Source organism: Podarcis filfolensis (genome assembly GCF_964270895.1).
Source record: "Podarcis filfolensis genome assembly, chromosome: 3".
Lineage (NCBI taxonomy): Eukaryota > Metazoa > Chordata > Lepidosauria > Squamata > Lacertidae > Podarcis > Podarcis filfolensis.
Window position 1 is genome coordinate 105,055,265 of NC_139606.1, and position 23,533 is coordinate 105,078,797.

The 23,533-nt window shown below is 44.2% G+C and overlaps 2 protein-coding genes and 1 long non-coding RNA gene across 7 annotated transcripts in view; 2 read left to right on the forward strand and 1 right to left on the reverse strand.

The window, feature by feature from the left end:
* Positions 1-779, forward strand: part of BUB1 (BUB1 mitotic checkpoint serine/threonine kinase) — a 31,728-nt gene extending 30,949 nt beyond the window's left edge. For all 5 annotated transcript variants that reach the window (XM_083604964.1, XM_083604965.1, XM_083604966.1 and 2 more), the window contains exon 23: positions 486-779. In XM_083604964.1, the coding sequence (XP_083461090.1) occupies positions 486-681 (196 nt within the window). In that variant the 3' untranslated portion in view covers positions 682-779. The remainder of the gene's footprint in view (positions 1-485) is intronic.
* A 2,032-nt stretch (positions 780-2,811) lies between these two features.
* Positions 2,812-23,533, reverse strand: part of LOC310758523 (two pore channel protein 2-like) — a 28,176-nt gene continuing 7,454 nt past the window's right edge. The window contains 18 exon segments of the mRNA XM_083605094.1: positions 2,812-3,329; positions 4,231-4,355; positions 5,164-5,277; positions 5,766-5,846; positions 7,864-7,873; positions 7,876-8,092; positions 9,118-9,187; positions 9,927-10,014; positions 10,592-10,656; positions 12,474-12,659; positions 12,847-12,991; positions 14,056-14,257; positions 14,971-15,097; positions 15,831-15,932; positions 16,696-16,814; positions 19,062-19,178; positions 20,256-20,384; positions 22,737-22,851. Coding sequence (XP_083461220.1) covers positions 3,184-3,329; positions 4,231-4,355; positions 5,164-5,277; positions 5,766-5,846; positions 7,864-7,873; positions 7,876-8,092; positions 9,118-9,187; positions 9,927-10,014; positions 10,592-10,656; positions 12,474-12,659; positions 12,847-12,991; positions 14,056-14,257; positions 14,971-15,097; positions 15,831-15,932; positions 16,696-16,814; positions 19,062-19,178; positions 20,256-20,384; positions 22,737-22,851 — 2,158 coding nt within the window. The 3' untranslated portion in view covers positions 2,812-3,183.
* On the forward strand, positions 15,463-20,385 carry LOC310758953. The gene is made up of 2 exons (XR_014546129.1): positions 15,463-15,581; positions 20,299-20,385. It is a non-coding gene; the product is annotated as an uncharacterized lncRNA (long non-coding RNA).

Genomic DNA, 23,533 nt, shown 5'->3' on the forward strand with positions numbered 1-23,533 from the left:
GCTCTGTTTATTATGTTTTCTTACACTTTGTTGTTGTTGCTTTACCCTGCGTGGGGGTATAGTCAGCAAGGCAGCCTATAAATAACTAAATAAAGAAGACTGCAGTTAAGCAACAACCAGTGATGTCAAAGACCCTTGCCTCTTAGACTTTAAAAGCCTGCTGGCATAAAAACATGTTCACCAGCTTCCTAAATCAGAGGTTGCCTATTGGCACACTTGCCTGCACAGTGGTGCTTCCCCTCCCCTGACCGAAACTAGGCTTGAAAGAAGCATTTTACTTTTACTCTTTTGCACTTGTGTTGGGTAGTATCCTGGCTGCGTGTTAAATGGGTGAAATCTTACCCAGTGACTAATAAGACTTTTCTTGGTTAAGGGAGACCAACATTGGTCTCGTGTCATGAGAAAGTTTGAGCTTGTATATTAGGGCGCAGTGGGCATTTTTAATGCTGCCTGTAAAGTCTTTAACCTTGTGCTTAACCTTCCAGGTTCCCGAATGCAGAACTCTGGACTGATTTCTTCTTCACCTTGCTGAATGTACAAGACTGCAACCACATTCCTTCGTTGGGAGCGCTGCGGGCAAGATTGAGAGACGTATTTCTGAGCACTTGCGCCAGTAAAGTAGCAGTGCTCCGTAAAAGGCTTGCAGTGTTGCTGGTGGAAAACAAACATTCACGGAAGTGAATCTTGGGACTCCAAGGCCCACAAACCCGCCTTAATAGAAAATGCTCCCCACCTTATTGTAACTATGACTTTAATAAATTTAACAGTGCCTAGGAAAACAAGTATAGCAGCTTGGAAACTGGGTAGCTAAGAGAAGAGGGAAAGGATTGCAAATGAGACCCCAGGGTACTATGACAAGTGGATGGAGAAGAAGGTATTATAAAGGCTTGGGGAGAAAAATCCAGTACTGTAACAGCTAAGCTGAGGGTGTTTATAGAAGGGGGTCTATTTTTAATATTTTTATTGAGCAAATTTAACAAATAAAATTGTAAATCAATATACAGTGGTGCCCCGCAAGACGGATGCCTCGCAAGACGGAAAACCCGCTAGACGAAAGGGTTTTCCGTTTTGGAGGTGCTTCGCAAAACGAATTTCCTATGGGCTTGCTTCGCAAGACGAAAATGTCTTGCGAGTTCCTGCGGGTTTTTTCCCCTCCCCCGCCCCCTTTTCTAAGCCGCTAATAGCCGCTAATCCGCTAATCCGTCAATGGGCTTGCTTCGCAAGACGAAAAAACCGCTAGATGAAGAGACTCGCAGAACGGATTCTTTTCGTCTTGCGAGGCACCACTGTAGCTAATTACATTACATATGTAGAGCAGAGATTTTAACTGCCATATTCTGGAATGCGTTTTTCAGGCTCTGAACTGTTTACTATGGTAATATCCAATCTTGCAAGAGCAGACTTCCTCTTCCTGTGCCCTACATCCAAATAAAGGAATGTGGGTGGCACTGTGCTCTAAACCATTTTTAAAAATAAATCATTTTTATTACTTTTCCAATAAGAAAATCCAATTAACAAATCCTAATCCAATTAAAAATAATTAAAACAAAAACACAGCCAAATTAGAATCCAAATTATTAATTTTTCGGGCTTCCCATAGTCTGGACCTCTGAAGTATATCTCCAGTATTTTCATTACTGCCGCCTTCTTCTCATATTTTCTACATTCCGATCTTAATGCTTTAAAGTTCCCCATCCCTGGCTGTGCGATTCTCGCGCAATGTGTTGTTTGAGCACTTGGGAACAGTGACCACGGTGCTATCAAATTCAAGATATGTAAACGGCCGATGGCTAAGAAAATCTAACATGGTTGCATTTGTCTTCAAAAGACAAACTTCCCCCAAATAAGGGGGATTTTTTAGAAAGGAAGTTGGGAGTTGTTGCAAAGCACAATATTAGAAGTTCAACTAGGGTGTATACCACAGATCAGGAAGGGAACAGCAAGGCTTAAAAGGATGCTGGCTTGGTTAACAAACAGTCAAAGCTATTGGAGACAAGAAGGCATCCTTCAAAATATAGAAGCCTCGTCCAAATATATGCAGAAACTTTAGCAAAAGAAACAAGCGGGAGCATGTTGCTAAAAACATTAAGATCAACAACAAAATGTTCTTTAACAAATTAGCAGCAGGAGCATGAGTATGGCTCAGTTAGTAAATGCAGCTGGCATGAAGTACTCTGTACCCTCTGCTCCAACACCATCTGTTCCTCTGCATCATGCGACGTATCCTGGAATTCAAAAGGACCCTGAAGGTTGTTTAGTCCAACCTTCAAGACAGGAATCTACGGCCCTCCAACCTGAGCTGTACAGAATAGTAGAACTATTGCCTCTCATGTGATGTGAACACTCCTTCTATTAATACAATCTATGATTGCATTTGCTTTTTTAGCAGCCGCCATCATACTGCTGGCTCATATTTATGGCTTCTGCGCAATCTTTTCCCCATAAACAGGGGCAAAGCAGGCCTTTAAGACTTAGGTCACACATTGCCAGCTGCAGGGCGGTAGAGGTTGTGCCCGCTCTGCTTCTGCATGACTTAAGAGGCAGCTGCCTCACCCATATGAACCAGCCTTCAAACTGGTGTCAACTCTGACATTTGAGTTTTGGCTGCTAATATCTTCCGATAATTAACTATGCCAAACACGGCCCAGAGATCGCCGTTTTTAAGTACTCTTTACCTGTTAGGTATCAGTTTGCGCAAAGATGTAGCGTTTTTAAACCAGGCCACAAGACAAAATCCATTTGTTTCCTTTCTCCTTGCTTTAAACATTCATCAGGATAATAGGCAGGAAAAAAGGAGAGATAGAAACAGTCTTCTCTTTATAACCTTTTATTGGTTTACCCCACATTGGTTGATAATGCACCCAAGGAAAAGCATTACTGTATCAAAACAGGTTACAGAGGTAAATATTAGACGTTTTATACAGGTTTTAGTACTATGTATTTAGATAACATGCTAAGTATCTTTGGAGAGAGTCAAGTATTTTAGACACATTCAATGTGCTTTTTTTCCCTTTATAAAAAATACTGCAATTTTCATGATTTTATACACTTTAAAAAAATAGCACTGTGGGATGCTCAATTCATTGGAGGAAGGGATTAGAGAGCAGAGCACCAGTACCTCTTATTTGCATGTGGTAGATAAGCCTGTGGCAGCTAGGGAGCCACCTGAAAAGTAGCTTCCAGTTATACCGTACTGTTGAAGGTAGGGTTCTTCAGGTAAGTGTCATCCGGTGAAAGGTTTAAGATCTGCTCCAGTGAAGGGCCTTCTTCTTCCGGAGGTATCTCTGCTTCAAACATGCGTTGAAGTAAAGCATCAACAGTCCTGTATCCTGGGGACAAAAAGCTGAACAATGTTAATTTCCAGTGATAGAGAAGCTCAAAGCTTCCTTGAGCACCACAGTACAAATGCACATGACAAGTTACATCATGTAAAATGGATACCACTTTGACTTCTCTCAGCAGCCTAGTCTGACCCTTGGGTCAGTAGGACTTCAGTTTTATCAACGTGTTAACACACTCATGTCTTGGAAAATAATAATAATAATAATAATAATAATAATAATAATAATAATAATAATAATAATTTATTTATTTATTTATATCCCGCCCTCCCCAGCCAAAGCCGGGCTCAGATAATAAAAGTAAAACAATAAAAAACAATAAAAGTAACACAGCATTCTAAAACCAATTCATTTTAAAATCAATTCAAAATCAAATTAATGGCAACCATTGGGCTAGAGTTCTGTGAGGATTACCAAAGGAGGGGGTCAGACTGTGCCCTGGCCAAAGGCCTGGTGGAATAGCTCTGTCTTGCAGGTCCTGCGGAAAGATATCAAGTCCCACAGGGCCCTAGTCTCTTGTGACAAAGCGTTCCACCAGATCGGGGCCACAGCCGAAAAAGCCCTGGCTCTGGGTTGAGGCCAGCCTAACCTCTCTGTGGCCCGGGACCTCCAATATGTTTTTGTTTGAAGACTGTAAAGTCCTCCGTGGGACATACCAGGAGAGGCGGTCCCATAGGCACGAGGGTCCTAGGCCGTATAGGGCTTTAAAGGTTAAAACCAGCACCTTAAACCTGATCCTGTACTCCACCAGGAGCCAGTGCAGCTGATATAGCACCGGGTGAATGTGATCCCGCGGTGAGGACCCCATAAGGAGTCGCCGCGGCATTCACTCAAGTTCCATGCTAAACATTCAGCAGCAACCCTTTAAAAAGTCTGACAACACACTCACTTTTGGAAGCAACTTTAAACATCAGTCCTTTCGGTTTCTTCTTCGTTGCTGCTCCCTCTTCACCTCCAAGGTCATTTTCACTGGTTTCCATGTTGTCTATCAGTTGACCTTCTAGTAGTTCATCCCTTTAAAAAAAAACCACCACAAAAACTATAAGCACCTGCCTTCTCAATACATTCCCTACAGGGCTGCAGATCATGCTTTTCCTGTTAAGTGCATAGCTTTTTACTGGAAATGCAATTTTCTTCTTGAAAAAAATGACAAGGCTGCAATCCTCAGCAGGGCTAAGCACAATAAAGTCCTAATGAATTCAGTGGGGCTTATTCTCAGGTAAATGTTTAAAATAGATCTGGGGTCTACAGCAGCCAGGTGCCCTGCACCTCTTTTGTTTCATTTTTAAAAATAAATTGAGACTTCATAATGTAGTAGAAACAAACTAAGCACAAAACCAAAGGGGCACATGGGTTGCCAGATGTGAAATATATTGGCATTTTTAAGCTCTCCTAGCCTACTCATTCATTCATTCTCTCTATATATAATAAGCTGACAGGTTGTGCCAATTCTTAAAACTAAAGAATCAGTTTACATGACCAAACAATGACAGCAGTGAGAAGCAAAAGTTATTAAGAATTGCAGTTCATGAGCGGACATCTAAGGGAGCCTTCTAGACTTGGTTGGACGACTACTCCCACCAGCCTCTGCCAGCAAGGTCAATGGGAGTTGTAGTCCAACATCTGGACCACCACTGAAGGGAAGGTGGATCCATTGTAAATACATTCAGCCAAATGGCCACAGAAGTTATAACTAAAGCATCAGTTTTCGCAGGCGGCAGCTGCTCAAGTCCATACAAATCAAGCATCACTCGACCATCATTCATTGGGCCATGTACATGGGACCGGAAGGGAGATGTTATTCTGTCCTTGGTTAACTTACTCCTGAATGCCCACACCAAGTTCTTGGATTTTCTTCTCGATGGCAGTTTCCACTTCGCTCTTTTCAAGGGAATACTCCACAAAGAAAGCTTCCAGAATAAATGCTATAAAGATGCTAAAAATCAAAAGTTGACACATGGAAATAATGCACCTCAAAAACAATCCTTTCCCCCCTCTACCTCATGCATCCATGTGGCAGTTGGCACTGAAGTGTGTGATCAACACACCATAGACTTTCTATTTTAATTATTTTATTAAATTCATACCCCACTTTTCCCCCAAAGCAGCCCATCACTATGTACACACAAACCCAGTTTCTTCACCTAGAACAGAACAGGACAGATGTTTATGCTGTACCTTAATCCCACTGGATTTTCAGAGCATCAATGTTACTCTGCTTGCAAGCGCACACACATTTGGAACATTAAATATAAGCAGAATGAGTCTGATATCACGCTTGTCATGTCCATTAGCATCAGTGGTTCTACTCTCGCTAGGACTAACTGGTGTTCATTTGCTTCACTGGTCCTACTCGGGTGGAATACAACCCAATGCCCCCACTTCTATCCCCAGGAAGGAGGTGCAGGAACCCACTGGACTTACTTAATGATCATAATGACCACGACAATATGAAAGGTGATGAAGTATAGCTTTGCTGCCTCGTGAGTCACCAGGGCAAATCCACTGGCAAGGAGTAGAAAGTTAAGGACTATAAAAGGAAGTTTGCCATATGCATGCTTACTAACTTCGCCCATCTGCCAAGTTAGGCTCCAGTTAGGAATGTAGGAAGAGCCTGCTGGACCAGACCAATAGCCATTCTTCCCCAGTGTCCTGTTCTCAGAGTGGCCCAGCCAGATGACTATGAGAAGCCTGGAAGCAGGACCTGAGTTCTTTTCCCCAGCAGCGAGCATTCAGAGGTATACTGCCTCCAGCTGTGGAGGTAAAACACAGCTTTTGCCTATTCCTCTTTTAAAGTCAGTGGCCGTCTCTACCTCTCTCATGGGAGCAAATTCCATAATTCACCCCATCCCCCAAGCTTTTAGCCATTTGGACTTGGCTAACTGCATTCTCAAGGGACGCAGGTGGCGCTGTGGTCTAAACCACTGAGCCTAGGGCTTGCCAATTGGAAGGTCGGCGGTTTGAATCCCTGCGACGGGGTGAGCTCCCGTTGCTCAGTCCCTGCTCCTGCCAACCTAGCAGTTTGAAAGCACATCAAAGTGCAAGTAGATAAATAGGTACCGCTCTGGCGGGAAGGTTTACGGTGTTTCCGTGCGCTGCTCTGGTTCACCAGAAGTGGTTTAGTTATGCTGGCCACATGACCTGGAAGCTGTACGCTGGCTCCCTCGGCCAGTAAAGCGAGATGAGCGCCGCAACCCCAGAGTCTGTCACGACTGGACCTAATGGTCAGGGGTCCCTTTACCTTTAACTGCATTCTCTAGCAACATTCACTGATGGCATGGATCTAAAGTGCCCCCTGTGTCCGTTTACACCAGTGCCTCTCATTATTCTCCCCCCTTTCAGAAATCTTTCTGCAAAAGCATTCCTCTATGCTATATCGTAGGCTTCTGCAGAAGGCCTGCCTCACAATTTCAAAAGCAGCTTCATAGAAACAGAATAGCTCCTCTCCTTGCAAAAAAAAGGGGGGGCAGAAGGCATTTGGAAACCTATGCATACATGTATCTAGCTGACATTTTTTGGACAGAGAAACAAAAATTGCGTCCTAGAAAGTAAACTTCTGATTACCCAAAGATGTGTGTAGCCTGACCAGGTGCAAGTACTATGATCATTATGTCCGTGACATAAGAAAAGCTGCAGAAATAATTGTTAGAAGTTTGCCATTGATCACTGAACCTTCCCAAATGGTAATTAACATTTAGGGTTGTATCCAGTTGCTGCTGTTGAACTTGGGACGTGGGGCTTCTGCTGATACAATACAGCTCTCCCCTGCACTTCCTCTCCTCTACAGCCCCCAAAGTCAGCTCCAGAGGTCTGATAGGGATCCACTGGATCAGATTCGGAGTGTGAATGGAAAGTAGTAGTTCTGGGGCATTAGGGAAAGCCTCTTGCACAGCACAGACTACAAACCTTAAAAAAAACACAACACTATTATAGGAGAATATTTTTACTCTTATTGCTTTCAATGAGTTTTAACACCGACTTTTGCATATATGCATTTGTTCTGGAAATGACTCTCTGTAATCAGGGCTAGCCCAAAACGTTTCACTGCCCAAGGAGGACAGGATGTCGTCCCCCACCCCATTCCTAGTCTGCATACCTGAGCCACCTGGACTAGCAATTGGTTCCAGTTTCAACACTAGGGACAGGTCACTTTTACCCAACAGTAGGGCTGGCCTGTTCTGCTCATGGCACACTGAGATCTGTGGAATGCCCTCCCATCAGATGTCAAAAAAATAAACAACTATCTGACATTTAGAAGACATCTGAAGGCAGCCCTGTTTAGGGAAGTTTTTAATAACTGATGTTTTAATGTATTTTTAACCTTTTGTTGGAAGTCGCCCAGAGTGGCTGGGGAAACCTAGCCAGATGGGCAGGGTAGAAATAAAAAAATTATTATTGTTGTTGTTGTTTTGTTGCTGTTGTTGTTGTTATTATAGTGTGCAGCTTTGCCAAAGGATAGGAAGTCCTTGGCAGCTTTTTACTCCCTTCCAAAGCATTTTTTAAAAAAACCATGCTACTTTACAAAGGATATCATGCCATTGGTTGACGACAGTTAATTCCATTAGGACGACAAAAGACGACGCAATGTCATTGAAGTTATTCTTGCAATATTTGGCCCGAGCAAAGGTGGTGTCTTTCAGAGCGGGGTTTCCGCAGTAGAGGGCATGTTGCACGGTGCTGTTTCCGGCGAAGAACTGGACCTTCCCGTGGAAGATTTCCATTCCGATGATGGAAAACACGTAATACACCACCTAATGGGGAAAATGAGGGTATCTACTTGTCAGTGAACACAGGGGGAGTGAAGATTTACATTGGGAACAAGGGAAGGGAAATCAAATCAGCGTCACCACCTGCTTGAAGCTGGAATCAAAGGCTGTCGGGCCGGTGGAGGGGGGTGGGGAAGGGGCCCATTCAATCATGCTTGGTGGATGCAGAACCCAGAAGCCCCTGCCATTTCCTCCCTAGGAACGGGACCTGTAGCGCCTCTTATTTGCCAAGAGGCCGCAGCAGAGGCAGCACAGTGAGCTGGGGGCTGTCAATGTTGCCCCAGTGGATCTGGTCTCCTGAGGTGGTCACCTCACCTTGTCTCATGGGTGGGCCAGCACTGTCTGAAAGTCTCCCGTTAAACGTGCCGTAAGTGGGCCAGGAATTAGTATATATACTGATCAGACAAGGTTGTTTGGACACTTCTCTAGGACTTGCCGATCAGAAGGTCAGCGGTTCGAATCCCCACGAGGGGGTGAGCTCCCGTTGCTCGGTCCCTGCTCTTGCCAACCTACCAGTTCGAAAGCACGTCAAAGTGCAAGCAGATAAATAGGTACCGCTCCGGCGGGAAGGTAAACGGTGTTTCCGTGTGCTGCTCTGGTTTGCCAGAAGCGGCTTAGTCATGCTAGACACATGACCCGGAAGCTGTACGCCTGCTCCCTTGGCCAATAAAGTGAGATGAGCGCCGCAACCCCAGAGTTGGCCACGACTGGACCTAATGGACAGGGGTCCCTTTACCTTTTTTACTTGGAAAATCATCCTGCTCCTAGGAATCATCTACAAATGTATAATGCTGTTGGGAGTGATTTCTAGATATGACTGAGGCTGTACATGCTTTGAGTTTGGGAAGCGGGGAGGACAGTCCCACTGCACAAACGTACCTCATTCCATACACACACACACAGCAGCTGGGTTGAATCCTGTCTTGTGTGCAAACTAGCCCAAAGCCCCTGCAGATTTAGGAAAACGAGCAGGATGAGGAGGAATTAAAAAAAGTGAAGGTGATGCTCACCAAAGCCAGTCCACCAAAGGTCAGCATGGTAGGTACAATGTTTATTAGCGTAGTCATGATGACCCGGAACCTAGAAGAAAACAGTGTATGAAAACTGAGTTTGGATGGGATGGGCCTTTCAGGTGTCACTGGTCAATTAAATACCAAAAAAGGAGGCACTGCAGAAAGGGGTCTGCATAAGGATAAAACAGAGCCAGGGAGCTCTAGATTCTGAGACTGTCTTTGTACCTTTGGCCTCTGTGCTGATCTCCCTGTCCTTTAAAGTTTAGACTGATGCATCTTAACATGCATCCTGTTTACAACTCCCCCCCCCCTTGGGATCTAAATATGAGTTGTCACATTCAATCTATCCATTGAGAACAAAGGAAAAAGGCTGCCTTTGTCTTCTCTAGATTAGTTAGCTAGCTTGGAACTAGAATTTTTTCTATCCAAGTTATATACTTGTTAGTACATTGTTGTTGTTTTTTACTTTACAAGCACCTACTTATCTGTGGACTCAGCTATACAGCTGCAGATATAACATTTTAAGTGTGTTTTAAGTGTATTATACAAATGAGACACTAGATGACGCTGCTGAGCTAATGGCAAACTCCATATATATTTTTTAACTTTTTTTATATAAAAAAGCATTTTTTAATCTGTGTAGATGCAGCCTGTGTATGGTTGCAACAGGTGAAGTCTATTGTCTAAGATTCACAAACCACAGTCTGCATACTCTGCAAACTAATACCCAACAACTTAACTCACTAGAGAACATGACTTTATAGCTCTTACAGCTCTTAAAAGCTCTTAAAACCCAGTTATTTTACCGTTGTATACTGTCTATGATTCTTATGAGTCGAAGAACTCTCAGGATAAAAACAATGTCCAATACTTGCTGGCTGTTGTATACGGTCACTGGAAAAAAAGAAGAGGGGATGGGGAAAAGCACACAAGAAAACTAACATTATCCTAATGCTTGGACACCATAAGCCATAGGTCATTCTGATGGGGGAAAGCTGGGCTTATCTTGAGAACAAGGAGCTTCAGTGAACTTAAGGCTCATTTACTCTGTGTCCTTAAGTTTGGGAGCTTTCTCTTCCAGCTGTGGTTTGTCATGCTAGCTTGTTTTAACAAACCATGGTTAGGAATATCTCCACACCACTGTGGTTGATGCTAAACTGCAACCCATATCAAATAGAAGCAGAAGCTCTGCATCTCCTCCTTGCAGCTGCACTGGAGAAGAATGAGTTTGTGAGCATGGAGGGAGACTAGGCTTGTTTCTATTAGGGTAATCCATGGTTTAACATTACCACGAGCCAGCATTACAACCCAGCCAAGGCCATGGAAGTTTCACAAAGGACCCTCAAGTTTTGCCTTATCTGTTCCTTGATGCACCAATGGTCACAAGAGACATGAAACCATATTGGAAATGGAGAAGTGTTTTCATCTCACCTGCTGCATAACCTTGCAAGGGAGAAACACACAGACTTACCTGATTTAAGGGTAGTGTTGAGTACAGTTGCAATCAAGGCAGCAAGAATGATAGAAGTATCAAACCTAGAAAGGATGGGAAAGACACTTGTTTAATTACAGTGGTACCTCGCGTTACAGACGTATATTGCTCTGGGATGCTGTGAGAAGAATGGAGGCTTGCAACATCACCTAGCTGGTTTACAAAACTAATTCCAATTTCCCATGTAATTTCAAAAGATGCATAGGGCCTTTCCACAAAGAAATCAAACGTGTTTCCTCAGCCACTTGTTATTATGCTGTTAGTGTGAATAACTCCTGGTGTGCTTCTCCTGACTATCATACACTACTCAACTGCTCCACCATGATGCTCACACAAACCACATTCCACACAGCATGACCCAAGAGTGGTGGATAGGGTCCATCTGGGGACCCTGTGGGCTTGACTTGCATTTCAGGTACCCGCAACTACGATTGGACTACAGTGGTACCTCGGGTTACAGACGCTTCAGGTTACAGACGCTTCAGGTTACAGACTCCGCTAACCCAGAAATAGTGCTTCAGGTTAAGAACTTTACCTCAGGATGAGAACAGAAACTGCACGCCAGCGGCACGGCGGCAGCAGGAGGCCCCATTACCTAAAGTGGTACCTCAGGTTAAGAACAGTTTCAGGTTAAGAACAGACCTCCAGAATTACTTAAGTTCTTAACCTGAGGTACCACTGTAGTGTGACTTTAAGTCATCTGCCCATTACAATCTCCACCAGCCTTCACCAACCTAGTACACCCTCCAGATGACAGCTGCATCAGCCCCAGCCAGTATTACAGTACAAAACATCTGGAGAGCTCCAGCTTGGTGAAGAGGCTGGTCTAATCTCCCATGACTTTCATGTCACCTGTGAGAACCTCGGAGTCCTGTGGGGTCCGGCCAAAGGCCCATCTTGTCAAGTGTTCTGTTCTCACAGTGGCCAACCAGATCCTGCAGGAAGGAGCTGAGCACTTTCTCCATCTGCAATCTCCAGCAACTAGCATTCAGAAGCATACTATCTCTCCGGTAGTGGAGGCAGGACACAGCCTTATTCTGTCCCTGAATGTGTCTCATCTGGACCTTGGAGGTCCAGCTGCGAGGGCCTTCTGGCAGTTCCCTCACTGCAAGAAGTGAGGTTAAAAGGAATCGGGCAAAGGGCCTTCTCGGTAGTGGCACCCTCCCTGTGAAACACCCTCCCATCAGATGTCAAGGAAATAAACAACTATCTGACTTTTAGAAGACATATAAGGCAGCCCAGTTTAGGGAAGTTTTTAATGTTTGATGTTTTATCGCTTTATTATTATTAATAATAATATTCTGCTGGGAGCTGCCCAGAGTGGCTGGAGAAACCCAGCCAGATGGGCAGGGTATAAATAATAAATTTATTATTGTTGTTGTTGATAATAATAAGTCATCCAAGTAGCCATTGCTACTTCTTGTAAGAGCAAACTCCAGAGTTCAGCTATGTGCACTGTGGGATACCAGTCATGGCTTCCCTCAAAGAATCATGGGAACTGTAGTTTGGCTGCTGGAAATCGTAGTTCTGTGAGGGGTCCCTTAACAACTCTCAGCACTTCTAAGACCCTACACTTCCCAGGACTCTTTGGGAGAAGTCAGGACTCTTAAAGTGGCATGAGAGTGCTTTAAACATATGGTGTGGAGTCGGAGTTGAGCGTTGAGCCGATATTAATAGACGGGGCCGTAGCTCAGTGGTAGAGCACGTGCTTTGCTTGCAGAAGGTCAGAGGTTCAATCCCTGGCCACTCCAAATAACGCTGGAAATGTCTGGAAATCCTGAGGAGCCAGTCAATATAGGAGAATGAGAAACTACTGGCTTCTTCATAACGCGGAGGGACAAAAATAAAAGAATTTACTTACCAGTTCCAGAACTGGTTCCTTGCAAAAAAGGTTCTGGGTTCATAGGTGTACAATTTCAGAAGAATCTCGACGATATAAAGACTGAGGAACACCCACTCTGCGTAGGAAATGAGGGGGTTCTCCTCATCCAATGCAATGAAGACGGCGTTGATGAGTATGATGACATCATACATCCAAACAAATACCCTGCGGGAGATGTTCGCTGGGTTAATTACCAACCAAACTTGTTCGTTTCGAATAAATTTATCCCCAAAACCCATACTACTACCGTCCAGCCACATGCACCATCCAAAATGGCCCCGTGGGCAGGTGAGGACATTTCCTCAGGGTCACCTGAAGCACTTTGTTGGAAAGGCAAGCGATTCAGACTTACTTGTGCTGAACCATCTTGCGCAGGAGGAGGCTAGGAGCAGAGTTGTACACATGGGGAATCCAGACTTCCAGGGGGTGGCTGTGGAGCTTCATGGTGATCACTTGTATATTCAAAAGATCAGCCAGACGCACAAAGGATTTTTTGTCTGCCATAAAGAGAAAATAATGCCAGTAAGGCTAGGAGGGACTCATTTAGAAGCTGATTAGGCCAATACTCAGCAATTCAGACAAGCCCCACACATAAACCTACAGGAGAAGAGCAGCAGTCTGGATCTGGCCAGGTCTTCTAGCCAGATGTGCATAAGAGAAAAGTAAAGGTAGCTGCAGATTAACTGAATATCAGGGTGGATAAAAACCAATTATTTAAAAAATAAAATTTAAAAATTGATTGTTTTTATTTAAATTGGATTTTTAAAATTTAAAATAAAACACTTTTGGAGGAAAAAAATCTTTCCAAAGGTAGTTTTCTATTTACGTTACATTATTGTCCAAAGGCTATTCATCAGGAAATAAGGATTTGTTTTAAGTTATTCATGTGTGCTAAAACTCAGTCTAAGGTTGTTATTTTTTAATTTAAAAAAATCGTTCAACCACATCAGTTAACAAACATGGATACATATGCTATAATGTTATCGTTTTAGTTAAATAAATTGTTTAAATTGTTATTAAGGAAATGATTGTTTTTCTCCTTCCAACAAAGTACAGCAGATAAGTTGTCCAAATATAAACTGTTAACTTATTAAACCTCACAATAATTCCATAATTATATGTCAGTGTATTTCTAATAGTATAACCAAATCAGTAATTTTTGATATAACTGTAAAAACTACTCTGAAAATTAATTATTCCAAAAGCTCCCGAACAAAAGACCAGGAGGGAGAGAACATGCCAGTCGGGCATGTGTCTCTGCCAGGGTCCTACTCGAGTGTAGGCCGAGCTCCTGACACCTACTCAAAGTTAGGCCCTGGTCAGATGGGCGATTGAGCTGCTGCAACTAGGGCATAGTGCACTTGAAAGCATGCGCAGAATGGAAGTTAAGAGGGAGGAGGGCATGAAAATAAGGAATACTGTTGGAGGAGACGCCAAATTTTGTCCTTGCTCAGGGTGCCATATTGCCAAAGTCCACCCCCTTCGCCTGTCCTTCCCTCCCTCTCATCTGCCCTGGCAAGCTCATCTCCCAGCCACACTGCTTGAGTCTGCTGTTACCCACCCACAAAGCCCTTCTGCTCTTCGTCACATATTCGCAGCAAGAGCTCTCGGTGGGATGTGCTGATGTCGGGAGCCACCAGTTTCACAAGCCGCTTCCAGCGGTCTTCTTTGACGACAAACTCTGCTTCCTCCTTCACCTTCAGGAGGTTGAAGGCTTCTATCATCTTGCGGCGTTTCATGTAAGCAAGTTTGCGGATCTCATTCTGTGGGAAAATATAAAGGTAAAGGGTAAAGGGACCCCTGACCATTAGGTCCCGTCGTGGCCGACTCTGGGGTTGCGGCACTCATCTCGCTTTATTGGCCAAGGGAGCCGGCGTACAGCTTGGCCAGCATGACTAAACTGCTTCTGGCGAACCAGAGCAGCACACAGAAACACCGTTTACCTTCCCACCGGAGCGGTACCTATTTATCTACTTGCGCTTTGACGTGCTTTCGAACTGCTAGGTGGGAAGGAGCAGGGACCGAGCAACGGGAGCTCACCCCGTCACGGGGATTCAAACCGCCAACCTTCTGATTGGCAAGTCCTAGGCTCTGTGGTTTAACCCACAGCGCCACCCGCGTCCCTGTGGGAATATATACATATATATATATATATATATACATACATATATATATATATACACACACACACACACACACACACACTCTTAAGAGGAACACCCGGCTTAGTACTGTCTGCCCTGACCGGCAGCAGCTCTCCGGGGTGTCAGGCATAGGGGTCTTTCCCCCAGTCCTACTCAACCCCCATTGCAAATTGGGTTTATTATCAAGATTTACAGACTTTCAGCTGTTTGCAATGAGATAACCGAAGAGAAGCAGTTGAAATAGCTCAACAGAACAGATATGCTTCAAGCTGTTTCCCCAGATTCAGCTAAAATTGCAACTTATCTCTTATCCCTTCCTCAGCGGGGCTTACCTTTAAGTGTTTTCTGTAATTGTTGTATACAACAGCCAGGAAGACTGACATGAAGATGTAGGTGTTGATAATAACATAGACTATGAAAAACAGGCAGTACCACCAGCTGAAGTCATAAGCTGGCATCCTACAAGAGAGGAGTAGCATCACCACCGAGAAAGTAAGAAAAGCCTAGGAACTAACTGATCCTATACTCGTCTGCTGTGCAGATAATATTTAGCAGTTTTACGATATTTGGATTTATATAAACCAACAAACTTTGTAAGCTGTCCTGGGCTCACCCATCGGCCATTGAACAGTGGATTGTGCCTTTCAGAAAAATACCGTACTCTTCCGTGTATTAGACGAGGGTTTTTTACTCCAAAATAAAGTAAAAATGGGGGAGGGGATCGTCTTATACATGGGTAGAGCAGAAGGGGGGATGGGCGATTGGTTGCATCCGCGAGCAGGATCTAGTGATTTGAGTGGGTGAATGGTGTCTGCTGCAAGCGTTGCTTTGGATTGGCTGCTGCTTTGTCAGGTGGGCGAGTTATTTGTGGATGTGTAAAGGGTTGGCTGCTGCTTCGGCAATTTGGCTTTGTTGCTTGCGATTGTTAGTGTTTGCCAGTTGGGTGAGTGATATTCGGTTTGGCATCCCACCCCCCCAAAAAAAATTCTCAACAATCGTGGGCATACCCCTCCCCCAAAAAGCTCAACAGGGGGCGTCTTATGCATGGGGGCATCTTATAGACAGAAAAGTACGGTAGATTGTCATGTCACCAAGGTGGTGCTGACGTCCCTCTTACATCAGGAAAACATCCCATTACTACAGCTCAACAAGAAAAATTAAAAGCATGCAGAGGGGCAAGGCAGATACTTACATGACATCGGGGCTATTTGCTGTGGTGACCAGCACATACATGTCAAAGACGATTTCAAGGTAATTTGAAAAATATGGCAAGCCTTCCACAGTCTTCAGATTCCTTAAAGAAAAGAGGAGAGGGAAACAGAGTCACAGAAGATGCCAACGTGAACTTCAAGCAATGTGCTCAAGAGGCTGTAAGCTAAATAACATGGTTCAAGGGTGGTTTTTCAGATCCATTTTTGGCTCTTTTTCCACTGGTGTGCCATACAGAGATATCTTCTTCTTTGGCAATCACTCATAGCTGAGTAAGATTGTCTTCCATAAACACGGTCTTAACAGTGAGTCCGTAAGTGACTGTGGAGGCCAATTCTAGATCCACACGTCCTTCCACAGTGGGGACATAGGTTTCTGGGCAGGAGTTGATCATGGTGAGGGTTTGCCAAACGTGCATTCCTCTTAGCACATTTCTCCCTTGTGTTCTAAGTGTGTGCTTCTTCAAAGCCTATGGCACCTTTGATAAAGGCTGTTCTCCAACTGGAGCGCTCGAAGGCCAGTGTTTCCCAGTTGTCGGTGTTTATACTACATTTTTTTAGATTTGCCTTGAGACAGTCTTTAAACCTCTTTTGTTGACCACCAGCATTACGCTTTCCATTTTTAAGTTCGGAATAGAGTAGTTGCTTTGACCGTGGAGCAAAGGAAACTAGACAAAATACACCTTCCTAAAAAACACCAAACCACCTTAACTTCCAGGCAGCAAAACTGAGGGTACCATTTTGCTGAATATTCTTGGGGTTGGTGGAGGAGATATTTCCTGATATTCCCTTGCAGGTGAGGCAGCCTCTGGGTTCAGAGTAAGAGAGGGAGGAGGACGGTCCCCTTACCTGTCCCCAAACAGCTTCAAAGCCATGAGAGAAAACATCAGGACACTGAACATAAACAGCAGGAAGACGTAGGTGATCTCCGGGAGAGTGTTCCGGATGCTACGGAATGCTCTTCGGATCTGTCAAGAAGCAGGAGGCTTTCATTAGGAGGAGAAGCAGCAATGTTGATATTCTTTCCTCACCCAACTTCCACCTATAGAGATGGACCCACCAGTAAGAAGACTTGAATGCCCTATTATTTGTCTGGGTGCAAGAGCCAGGCACCCCTCCCCTGGTCCCAAAGCTCCAAAGTTTATCAGATGAATGCTCTCCTCGGTCTTCAAAAGAGCCATTTATCACAAAGACAACAAACATCAGAGCACCATACAGCTGGTCAAGACCCAGTTTTAGGCATGCTTGTTTAGACAACGTGAACATATGCCTCCTCCAGCACAAACTGGATCTCTGTGGTACATGCAGGTAAGGCACTGCAGGCTACAAAGGACATATCCCTGCCCCCCCAACTCGTCCAAATAATAATAATAATAATAATAATAATAATAATAATAATAATAATAATAAATTATTATTATTTCCCCCCCCCAAATCTGGCTGGGTCTCCCCAATCACTCTGGGCAGCTTCCAACAAAGTATTAAAATACAGTGGTCTATTAAACATTAAAAGCTTCCCTAAACATGGACCCGGGATCATTCTGGGATGCATAGAGGCCACCTGCCATTTGCTTCAAGTATAGCACAACAGGTGTGATATGTAAACGGCACATCACATCCTCTTTCTCTAGCCTGGGCTGCCTCAGTTGTTGGACTCCTGACTCTCGTTAGCCCAAGTCATCACGGCTTACGGATGCTGGGACTCCCAGCTCCCATCGTCTTAAGCAGAGATGGCCATATGCATCCCCTGAGAGTTTTTGTGCCACTCCCAGACCGCTTATCCTTTAAGTACCCAGTTGGATTACTAACTCCTGTTGCCGGTTCTCTGCTGTGATTCTGTGACGGTTTGGGCTGAGCGTGAACCAGGCTTTCAAACCAAACAGCTCTCCATCTAAACAGCACAAAACCCAAAGTTGAGGCAATGCAGCCTTCATGTGGCAACGGACCTGCCTTGTTTATCACATACCAATCAATCACAGGATTGAGGTACAAATCAGGTTGAAGGATCCAAATGTACCTAGGCTCTGTTAACATTGCCATCCCTGACCAGAGAGGGCCCAGCACTGGATTCTGGTAGTGAGAACACATGTGAGCCCTTTGTGCATCTATGCCACATAACTCAAACCAATCACTTCCACCCAGGAGATCTGCATACTGCAGGAGTGCTGAAAACCTCAGTAGAATTGCATTTCCTTTTTTGCAAGAAGCCACAACGGTACATGCTTCAACCAATTTCAGTGCACTAGACTTGGCTTAGGGATGCGGGTGGCGCTGTGGGTTAAACCACAGAGCCAAGGACTTGCCGATCAGAAGGTCGGCAGTTTGAATCCCCACGATGGGGTGAGCTCCTGTTGCTCGGTCCCTGATCCTGCCAACCTAGCAGTTCAAAAGCACCTCAAAGTGCAAGTAGATAAATAGGTACCACTCCGACGGGAAGGTAAACGGCGTTTCCATGCGCTGCTCTGGTTCGCCAGAAGCGGCTTAGTCATGCTGGCCACATGACCTGGAAGCTGTTGAGCGCCGCAACCCCAGAGTCGGCCATGACTGGACCTAATGGTCAGGGGTACCTTTACCTTTACCTTAGACTTGGCTTATAACAGCCAACGATTAGCATTGCCAATTTCTTCAGCTCCCACTTTTGCATTAAACTGAAACAGTAGGAATTTGCTCTGAAAGCAGAGCTTTTCCAAAGCATGCCTTCCTGTTCCCTGGTATCTCAGCTTCCCTGACTAGAAGAAATACAAATTCTCAATTCATATCCCAGCAGAGGAGATGCAAAAAATGTAATTAACGCAGAACTGTTCTTTCCACCCCCTGGCGTTGCCATCAGAAGCGACTCAGGATGAGGTTCAGAATCCACCACCTTCCTGGAATTGCAATAATTTGAAGCAGCATTGGATTCCCACCCCCACCCCCATTCCCCAATTTTCAGGGACCCAGCCATGCCTTACCTCGTGTTTCCGCTTCCCCAAAGCCAGGCCAGGCTTAAGCCTGCCTGTTTGCATAGAGAAAAGAAAAAGCAGAAGATGATTTCAGAACAGAAAGCACTCTACAGCTGGATCTCTGGAGCAGGCAGACGAGACAAAATTGAAGCAAGGCCCCTTCTCTTCAGTATATATGCACACCATACAGTTTAGAGTTGCTGGCTAATTTAACTAGGGGATCTCTTTGGGTTAGAACTGCTGGCGATGGAAACACTGGCCCCAAAGTCTTACCTGGCGACTTTCTGCAAAGTTTATTAAGAAGATGGGTCTCAAGGGCCTTGACCACCGGACGCCACGTATGCTTGAGATTCTAAGAGCTCCGAAGACAATCAGGTCAACCAAAGTCATCTGGGTAAGGGGGGAAGTGAGAAGGAACCTCTGAAATTCAAGGAGCAGTGGTCCAAACCAACCAAACAACGTTGTAATTAGAGGAGCCCGTGGGAGGAATGAAGGACTCTAGAAGCCAATTCATACTTCTGTCTGGTACAAATAAACAGCCAGAGGAGATGTGGATTGGCTCCACTTATACAGAACAAAAGATGCTAGGCTTATTTATTTACAGTTGTATCTTGGTTTTCGAACAGCCTAGTTCTCGAACGTTTTGGCTCCCAGATAATCGGAGTCTGGAAGTGACTGTTCCGGTTTTCGAACGTTCTTTTGGAAGCTGAACGTCCAACAGGGCTTCCGCGGCTTCCCATTGGCTGCAGGAACTTCCTGCAGCCAATCAGAAGCCACGCTTTGGTTTTCCAACATTTTGGAAGTCAAACAGATTTCTGGAACGGATTCTGTTCAACTTCCAAGGTGCGACTGTGTTTATAAAAAATATTTATCATAAAAACATATTGCAGATGTTTACAGCAATGGACAATAAAATCAAGTTAAAAGCAAAAGAAATTAAAAACAGAACATCATTTGACCATTGTGGGTGATGTATTTTTAATTGCCTGCACAGACCTGGTGGAATAGGAAAGTGTTCAGCAGCCATTTAAAAGTTGGCACAGATGGCGCCTACTGAATCTCTATTGGCAGGGAGTTCCACAGGACTGGGCCAATGACACTAGAAGCTCAGTTTCTTGTTGTTGTCAAACAAGCCTCACTAACTCAGGGAACGACCACAGACGCTCCTGCAGATGCTCTCAGCTGGAATATGAAGGTTCAGGAGATTCTTAAGGTACCCTGGACCCAAGTTTCTGCACTGAAATGTGGTTTTGGTGCAGGCATCATGGCTACGCTATAATCTGGAGGAGTATGAAATTGTACAAGCAGAATAGCGCAAGTTGAACAGCATCTAGCGACACTGCAGGCTAGACTGAGCATGGCATTGCTACATTGGGAGCAGCAGAAGGCGGTGCCATTCAGGAGAACAGTCTGCTAAGCTACTGCTCCTTCCATGACTCGCAGAAGGAGCCATGAGCTACAACTAACCAGGATGCTTATCATGATGCAGATGTTCTTTGTATCCTTCCAGAACACATCGCGAGGAGTGACTTGCGCAAAATGGAAGAGCCTTCCGAAGAAAACCAGAAGGCATAAGACTTCGGTCAGCGAGGTAACCTGTTGGAATGGAAAAAGCAGCAGCTTAAAAGGAGATGGGCTTTTAACAAACAAAACAACTAGGCTGGAACAGACATGCTGGGTCTGAGAGAGGTTTGACTCAACAGTTTCCCCTTGGGAAAGTGGCAAACAGGGAAAGATGGGGACCAGCCCACTGGTTGTCTCCACAAGCCCACTGTCAAAAGCATGCAGGTTCCTTTTACTGTTATTGCTAACCACTGGCAGTTGCAGTAGGACACGTCTAGCTAATTCTTTATAAAAACCCATATATGTCAACAGGCAAAAAAGCATTACAGCCAACATTTTGGCTGGTAAATGCCAACACATATCCCCTTTACCCAAATCAATGAATCATGTTGAGTTGCTGCAGCAGGAAAACAGCAGCTAATAAACTGAATACGTGTTTGGAATAATCATAATAATATTTTCTTTTTCTTTTTTTCACCCAGGCCTTTGGATCCTAGTCATCTTCTTAACTTTTAGTGGGGTGGAGCAGGATCTGTTGTGTGTGTGTGTGTGTGTGTGTGTGTGTGTGTGTGTGTAGTTTATTGATAGATAGATAGATAGATAGATAGATGGATACATAGATAGATAGAGTGTTTTAGGGGGGGTTAAAAATCCTTTTTTAAAATGTACATTTTGGTAATTTGTTTTGAGATTTTTTTTCTTTTTCTTTTTTGAGGGCAGAGAGTAAAAACAGCAACATTTCGTTGTCAGGGAGAACAGAGGCTGTACATATGGAAGCAGGTCAGAGGACAGAATGAACACAATTCCCATTTGGCAAGATATTGTCACCTTGTTCCTTAAATAAATCTTGAGCAAGATTCTTTCCTAAAATAGATCATGTTAATACAAATTAATATGGAATTATGCAGATCAAGTGCTGCATTTTTACACACTCTTGGTGTTTTATAAACTTCTGTGGGTAACACAATATATGCAGACTTCAATGCAAAAGCAGGACATTTTAATTAGGTGGGAAGCTATGAAAGTTCACATGCATGATGAAGTATTTTGAGAATTAATTAACCCAGTACATAAGTCTGGATATTTTGCCCTGCATATTTTGCAGACGGTTTCCAGACAGGAGGGATTCACTCAAATGGTAGAAGGCTTGCCTAGGAAAGTAGAAAAAAGGTTTTGAAAAGAGCCACCCACCAAGGGGTGGAGCAACTCCTTTAGGAAGAAAGGTGGTGGCCTTTGGGACTTTTTAGTTTAGAGCAGGGTTTCCCAAACTTGGGTCTCCAGCTGTTTTGGGACTACAACTTCCATCATCCCTGTCCACTAGTCTTGCTAGCTAGGGATGATGGGATTTGTAGTTCAAAAACAACAACTGGAGACCCAAGTTTGGGAAACCCTATTGGGGAAAAGCGGAGTGATAGGTAACATAAGACGTTTATAAAATTGGGCATGGAATGGAGAAAGTGGAAAAAGTTCTTCTTCCTCTCTCATAACACTAAAACTCATGGACAATCAGTAAAGCTGAAATGTCAGAAGATTCAGGACACATTAAAAAGTATTTCTTAATGCAGGGCCTTTTCAGTACTGGCCCCGACTTGGTGGAACGCTCTGTCACAAGAGACCTGCGGGACCTGCGGGACCTGTGGGACTTGACAGCTTTCCTCAGGGCCTGCAAAACAGAGCTGTTCCGCCTGGCCTTTGGTTTGGACTCAGTCTGACCCTTATGTTTCCCTCCCCTTATGGTCTTGATCTATGGGCTACTTTTAAAATGAGGCTGCATTTTAAATTGGTCCCCCCCCCAATTATGTATTTACTGTAATTTTACTGGTGTTAGCCGCCCTGAGCGCAGCTCTGGCCGTGGAGGGTGGGGTATAAATAAAATTTATTATTACTATTATTTAAAAAAAGAGAGAGAGAGTAAAGTTTCTTATATGCAGAATTGTGCCAAAGTTAATCATTCTAGATTAAAGCACACACACACACACACACACACACACACACACACACACACTTTATTGAGCCTCCAACATCAGGATGGAATTATTAGCCATCCCAATTTGCCTGAAAGGAGCGTCTCCACCCCATCGTTCTACCTGGACACTGAGGTCCAGCGCCGAGGGCCTTCTGGCAGTTCCCTCACTGCGAGAAGCCAAGTTACAGGGAACCAGGCAGAGGGCCTTCTCAGTAGTGGCGCCCACCCTGTGGAACACCCTCCCACCAGATGTCAAAGAGAACAACAACTACCAGACTTTTAGAAGACATCTGAAGGCAGCCCTGTTTAGGGAAGCTTTTAATGTTTGATGTATTATAGTATTTTAATATTTTTTTGGAAGCCGCCCAGAGTGGCTGGGGAATAAATAATAAATTATTATTATTATTATGAAAGCTTACCAAGAAAGGCAGCAGGTACACAGCTGGCTCTTCAAACAGCGCAAGGGCGAGGTCTACAAATATAAAGAAGTAGGTAGCTGCTTGCATAGTCCAGTGGTTATACAGATAGTAAAGTCTGGGAAGAGAAGTCGGAAAAGCAACTGAGAACCTCGGTAGGAAAATGATCTCTAGCTCCAGCAAGTGCAGTTGTTGTGGCGGCAACAGCAGGGAGAATATTTAAAGACTGCTCTAAACCACCAGGACCTCCCTCGAAGATTTTATTATTCATTTATTTCTAAGCCCCTCTCCCCGAGGGTCCCAGGGCAGGTTACCGCATCAAAACACAATATTTGAAACGATTGAATAAAACTTGCAGTCACTGAAAACAAGGTGGGGCTTTAAAACATACAAGGATCAAAAGTTGCTGGCGAACTGTAAAGCGCAGCCCTAGAAACCAACACATTATACTACCCATTTATAAATCTCAGTATTATTATTTTTTTGGTTTCTCAGCATTCCTGAGCAATGCTGGGTATTTTCTGCTATATTTTGGAAAGTAATTATCATTGTTGACTGGAAACTCCTTATAGACTTTTCGTGTGGAAAAGAAAATGAACTTGTGATATCTGGATTTGAGGATTGAAGAAAATATTGGTTTATAGAAAGTGGAATTATTGGGTACTATCCTGGAGTGGATGTTGGGAATAATTTTCTATATATAGCTGACAGACGAAGAATCAGAAATTATACTCTTTTCTCTCCCCCCCCCCCTTTTCCCTTTCTTTCCCCTTTTTTCTTTTCCTCTTTTGAGTTTGTGT